The sequence below is a fragment of the Rhipicephalus microplus genome, chromosome X (genome assembly GCF_043290135.1).
Source record: "Rhipicephalus microplus isolate Deutch F79 chromosome X, USDA_Rmic, whole genome shotgun sequence".
Classification (NCBI taxonomy): domain Eukaryota; kingdom Metazoa; phylum Arthropoda; class Arachnida; order Ixodida; family Ixodidae; genus Rhipicephalus; species Rhipicephalus microplus.
This window is the reverse complement of record NC_134710.1, coordinates 58,599,595-58,605,843: the sequence shown is the minus strand read 5'-3', so window position 1 is coordinate 58,605,843 and position 6,249 is coordinate 58,599,595. Positions and strand designations below refer to the sequence as shown.

General features: G+C 46.3%; 1 protein-coding gene across 1 annotated transcript; it reads right to left on the bottom strand.

The window, feature by feature from the left end:
* Positions 1 to 4,279: 4,279 nt before the first annotated feature.
* Positions 4,280 to 5,848, bottom strand: LOC119177411 (dual specificity tyrosine-phosphorylation-regulated kinase 2). Its single transcript, XM_037428885.2, has one exon. The coding sequence runs from the start codon at positions 5,780 to 5,782 to the stop codon at positions 4,292 to 4,294; it is 1,491 nt and encodes a 496-aa protein (XP_037284782.2). The 5' UTR covers positions 5,783 to 5,848; the 3' UTR covers positions 4,280 to 4,291.
* Positions 5,849 to 6,249: the final 401 nt, after the last annotated feature.

The window sequence follows — 6,249 nt, the reverse complement described above, 5'->3', positions numbered from 1 at the left end:
TTGTAACACTTATCTTTGTGTATGATTGTGGTGCCGAGAGTCGTCGGGTCTAGCAATTCGAGCTGATGTTTAGTGGTGAGTGATGCAAACACGTCATTATTTTCTTACGAAGTTTCGTACCTTTCGCCTTCTTTTCTAGGCTTGAGAAATAGAAATAATTCGGTCCTTACCTTTTCATTTAACGTTAATAGGCTAACCGTAGATGTCATTACTAGTTCGTACATTTGACTCCAAACTGAGGATCACTGTGGACTTCTATATCTGTTTACCAGAGCTTTAATTAATACTCCCAAATGCCAATGAAATAGGATACAGTCTTAAAGGCAGCGCCTGTGTTAGCAGTTACAAACTTTTCGCCTTTAATTTTCATGCACTCAAACCACCCGCGACGTGTACGCTCAACGTAACAATCACATAGATTTGTCGATTAGTCCGCAAAACAGGTGCGCGAAACTCGTCAGTGTTCAGCAAATGTCAAGAAGAAGTATACGACCACTCGAAATCAGCAAAATCCCGACATTGCGGACACTTTGAAGCCAACGATGTCGAAATAGAGTGATCGAGACAGGAAGACGTTAGGAGAGAATAATCGAGTGAAAAGGAGGCTGATCCAGAGACTAACCCCCGCATTCACAAACGCCCCTCGACTCGACTTCCACCCTTTACTTGACAGAGTTGAGCACTGCGCCACCGCTCGACTGAAAATGACGCTGCGTTACTCAAGAATCGCAGCAGATTATCGCTGATATGCAGTGACTTGCCGTGCCTAGAGACGGCGCTTTCATCGGCTTTCTCAAGTGAAGGTGAAGTGTTGAGTGAAGGGACGTTCTAGAATACGGGGGTAAGCCGGCCTAAGCTCTCTTAGTCCGAGGTTCGAAGCCACGCCTTCTTACAACGAAAGCTGGTATAAAATCACAACTCGGGTCTCGCGCAGCGCCGTAGTTGTCCGCCGCTGCCGCCTCCGCCACCAGTGTCCGTAACCACAGAGAACGAAATTAGAAAAAGAACACCTAGCACCAATGACACAGTGGGGCTCGACTCCAGATCCGCTGGGTGACAGCCCAGTATCCTACAACTGAGCCACGCTGGTGCGTGAAACCCGTTGGCAAACTTGCCTTACGCAGGCTTGATATCGGGAAAGCAATCGCGTTAATACGACTTGTAAAGCGTTATAAAACAGGAAAACAACAACCATTCGCCGTACGATGCGAATAGCGTAATGAGTGTGTTGTCCAAAGTTCCAACACATTACAAAAGCTTGTTCTTGTTCCATTATTAACTGTGGTGCATGCCCACTTCAGGCCTAATTCCTCATCGTCGTCACCCACTGCGTAAACCATTGGCACAAAATCCCTTGCAAGTGTTTAGCGGATACCACGCTTCTCAGAAGAATGACGAAATATTTGTAGCGAATGCTGCCCTACTTCCCAAACTTTTTTATTAATAATACCGTAGTGGGTATCAAGCAAGTGTGCTTGCAGCAGTTGCCCATTGAGTGTTTAGAAAAGGCTCTGAAAGGCCGCTCTTCTAGCTTTTTCTGTGACAGTGCTGCGCCTACCACGCAGACCTGATTTTTTTTTTCTGAACTTTCAAACAGTTTGGAAAAGAAAGCCAGGCGAGCTACGAGTCAGGGGACCTTGAGAGCTCATAGGCGGTCAGGTGGTATTCTACACAGCTAATAACGTGCCACACAACCCTCTACTCAGCCTCTTGAGACACGAATTACGATGCTATTGTCAGAAAGTTCGTGTGGCATAATTCTAAGGCACCCAGTATTAAATTAAAAAAGGAATCAGAATCATGCATTTCGAAATAAACAAAGGATTAAGTACATCGTAAGAATATACAGAATGATGTCCCGTAGTCACAAACTGAAATGGGTCGTCTTGTGCATGATAACGTGGTGAATAATATATACAAAATAGCAATGTTGAGGCTTAATAGTCACAGGTAATATAATACGAAAAAGTAAATCAACGAACAGCATTAACAAAATCATTCAAAAAAAGAAGAAAAGTAATGTGGCTAAGTTACCTCTGAACAATCTCGTGCCCTAGCAGCGTTCCACACATTAGCACCGCCGCATTTAAAACTCCTCAAATTAGTGTGGGTCCCAGGTCACTGCGGATTACAAATAAATGAATTGGCAGATGCTTTGGCACGAGCATCACTCGATGGACCAGTAATTTCAGTACTTCCCGAGTTAGAATACTTATCAGGGGTATATATAGGAAGTTCGCTATTTTTACAGATAGTTTAGAAAATATCACACAATGAACAGATTATCAGCACCTCAAATTTTCATGGAAAGCCCAGTGGAGTCCGTCAAAAAAACTTCAAATTATAATCTGCAGATTCCGGTGCCGTGTCCCCCCATTAAATTTTTATTTACACAGAGCTGGTCTGACACTTTCCCCCCTTTGTCCGTTCTGCGAAGAATCAGAAACTATTGAACATTATTTTGGCTCATGTCGTAACTATGCATTAAGTAGGAAACGACTTTTAGATATTCCATTTGCGAAGCTTGGTTTAAATTTAACCACAGAAAATGTTTTAAGTTTTGGTGCCTCTGTTTTGGAAAATTGCCACAGAGATGCATTCGAGGCGGTGTGTAATTTTATTCAAGACTCTTAACGTTTTTCAACATAAAGCCCACGTTAACAGATACCCCCTAAAAAAACGGGTCGAAAAGTAATTTTCAATTCTGGATGAATCCGTGATATACCAAATTAATCGGGTTTGGCAAAACCAGCTGTCTGGTCGACTCCTAAAATCAAGTTGTAGCTATTAGTGTCTACTTTGTTGTTGATTCTTTTTTCTCACTATCTAAATCTTTGGTTTCTTTCTTTTTTTTAACATACTGTCTTCACTATAGAACTCCCCCAACCCCCCCCCCCTTTTTTTTTCGTTGTAAGCAATAATGCATTTATCGTCCATATGAGACTATATGTTCTCTTGGCCAATCCCCCAGAGTGGGTATGAGCCATGGATTAAAGGATACAAACAAACTAACTAAGTTATCAAGAGTAAGAAGAGTAGGGCGCGAAACATATTCAAAAATTAAAATGAAATTGCAGTGCAAAGGGATATGATAGTAGAAAAGAAGAAATGCAGCCGAGTTTTGATGAGAACGCGTATACCATAGGTCATTTTCTCTTTAACGCTAGAGACGTGTAGATGAAATTTAATGGGGCGATCAAGATCGACCATTAAAATCGTAAAATTGTTAGCTGAAGAGATAGTTTGATTGTTCATGGAAATGTTTCAGTAAGAGTGATTGAATGCTGATGTGAGGAAAAGATGACATATTTGGCCTTATTATGATATATTTGAAGTTATTTTCACAAAGCCTACACAATTTCAAAAATCTTCATTTAGGTAATTTATTAGCGTAGATAGGCAGTGACTAGAAATAAATATCATCGGGTCGTCAGCATATAAAATACAGTTAGATGAAAAAGGGCAAGGCGGCAAGTCAATAATATAAAATAAGAAGAGTAGGGGACCTGAAATAGACCCCTTTGGTACACGTGTGTTAGCCACTGCTTATTTAGAATAAAAAACAGCTATATCGACAGTTTGTTCTATCCTGTAAATGACTGCGGATAAGGAGCAAAGGTGGACTGGTTATTCTAATAGCTTCGAGTTTTGCGAAAAGAATAGAGAGAATAATAGTGTAAAATGCTTCGGAGTGGTCTATAGATATGACTGCTCCAAATTCACTTGGATGAATCGCCTTTTTGAGGTAACCGGTAAGTGTTATGTGAAGTATATTTGTTGAAAGCCGGAGAGAAAGCCGAACTGATTGGCGGAAAGAATATAGCTTTTATTTAAATTACTCGTGATTTATTTTTGGATTATTTTGAGTATTTTGCTCGAAAATAGAAGAACGCAAATGGGTCTATAATTCTGTTATTGTGTCTCATCACCTTTTTCGGAAACAGGGATGACGCTACCACGTTTTATTTCACGAGGAAAAACACCAGATTTAAAAGCGAGGTTGATGACAGATGAAAGAACGTGAGCAATGTGTTCTACAATCATCTATTATGGTTAGCTTTCATATTATCAAGTCCAGGACTCGTGGCGTTAACTGCCTTGATTGTCGAAAAAACTTCATCTGTAGTGGTCGGGAAAAGAAAAAAAAACAATGAGAAAGCAGAATCAATGGCACCATTAAAGAAGGCATCACATATTTCATTAGAGATATCTGCCAGAATACGACATACTATGTTGTCAAACACAATTCTTGATGTAGTGCTCTGGTTGCTACGGTTAAGGTACGTGTTTATTACCAATTTTTTTTAGCAGTACGCGGTCGCCTACGTCGGAGCCAGGCGTGCCGCAGTGCCGCCGCCGGAGTCATGCGGCTCGCGGGGTCCCACTCCAAGCACCGCTTGAGGAAGTCCACGAACATTGGGTCGTCGCAACCTTTGAGGGCGCTTGACCAGTCCTTGGAGCCCGGAGGACCACGCAGCTTTCCGCGTCTAGACCGTCCCGCGCCTAGAAGTACGGCGCCGAAGGGTAGCGTAGTGACGCTGCAGTAGCGCGGGTAGCCCTTGGAGCTGATGAAGTTCTTGGCCCGCTTGGCCTGGTCGAGTAACTTCTGAGGCGGTGGGCCTAGCAACTCCATGATGCAGGCCAGCTGATCGGCCTCGTCCTCTCCGGGCAGGAGTGGGTACCCCGTGAGGAGTTCGGCTAGGATGCAGCCAAGACTCCACATGTCGATGGGCATGCCATACTTTGCACCCAGTATCACCTCCGGCGCTCGGTAAAAGCGCGACTGGATGTAGGAGTAGACGCGTTGGTGTTCGAAACACGACGACCCGAAGTCTATGACCTTGATGCCCAATTGACCCTGCTGTTTGAGCAGCACGTTCTCGGGTTTCAGGTCGCAGTGTATGATGTGACTGCGGTGCAGCGCGTCCAGGCACTGCAGGAGCGAGTGGGTGAACTTGCGCACCATCTGCAGGGAGAAGCCCTTGAACTTGTTCTTCTTCATCAGCTCGTACAGGTTGATGGACAACAGCTCGAATGTGATGCACGTGTGCTTGCGGAAGGTGAAGTGTTCCAGCATGTGGATCAGGTTGAACGTGTTGTCGCGGTCCTGACGACGCAGGAAATCCAGTATGCGAATCTCCTCCTGCGCCTGCCGGTGGAATCGCTTCTCGTTGCGAACCATCTTGAGGGCCACGTGTTGGTGCTCCTTGTGGTCGTACGCTTTGACGACCTGGCCGAAGGAGCCCTTGCCTATCACCTTGAGCATCTCGAAGCGGTACGCGATGTGGTCGTGGGGAACGTGGAGGTATGAACCTTCATCGTCGTCGTAGCCGCAGTTGTTCGGGGTTTCTGGCGCTCCCTGGCGCTTCTTGGCGTTGGCGCCTATGAAGTAGATCTGCGGGTAGTTGATGATCTCGTGGCGTTCGTACGGGCTCAGCTTGTGCATGTACATCTGCATCACCTGCTCCGGCGTGGCCACCAACGTTTTCCCCGCGCCGCCGCCGCCGCTTCCGAAAACGGCGACCGCTTTGCTGTCGGGCGAGTCGCCGTTCTGGTCCACGTCGAAGAGCTTGTGAACGCTCGACTGGAACTTGAAGCCCGCGATGGTCTGGCTCTTCATGGGTGGCAGCAGCAGACTGCGCCCGTTCGCCGAAGAGTTGTTGTTGTTGGCGGCGTTTTTCTCGATGTAGCCGGCCTCTGACGAAGGCGCCGAGCCATTCATGTTGGCGATCAGGGACCGCGTCCGCGACAGGGGCATCGCTGTGCACTCCCGGGAACTCATAACTGCCGCTTGCGGCCGCCGCCAACCACCGCCGCCTGCTCCACCACCGCGCCACCGAACAAGAGACCCAGGCCTAGCGCAAACATCGAAGCTCGGCCGCTTCGGCTGCGCTACACTGGGCCACCATTATCGCCCCGGCCGCTGCCGCTGTGGCTGACCCCTGTTGCTAGGATGGACGGATGGATGGATGGATGGATGGATGGATGGATGGATGGATGGATGGATGGATGGATGGATGGATGGATGGATGGATGGATGGATGGATGGATGGATGGATGGATGGATGGATGGATGGATATGGCTGTACCCTTTAGATCGGGTGGTGGCTAGCGCCACCAAGCCGTAATACCTAATGAACCAAAAGCTGGATTTTTTTTCCCTTAAATAGTCAGGTTGAGGATTTGTACTTTGCAGCGAAGTGTTCAATTTTCACTCGTGCCTTGACTTTAGCCACCAATCAGATAACC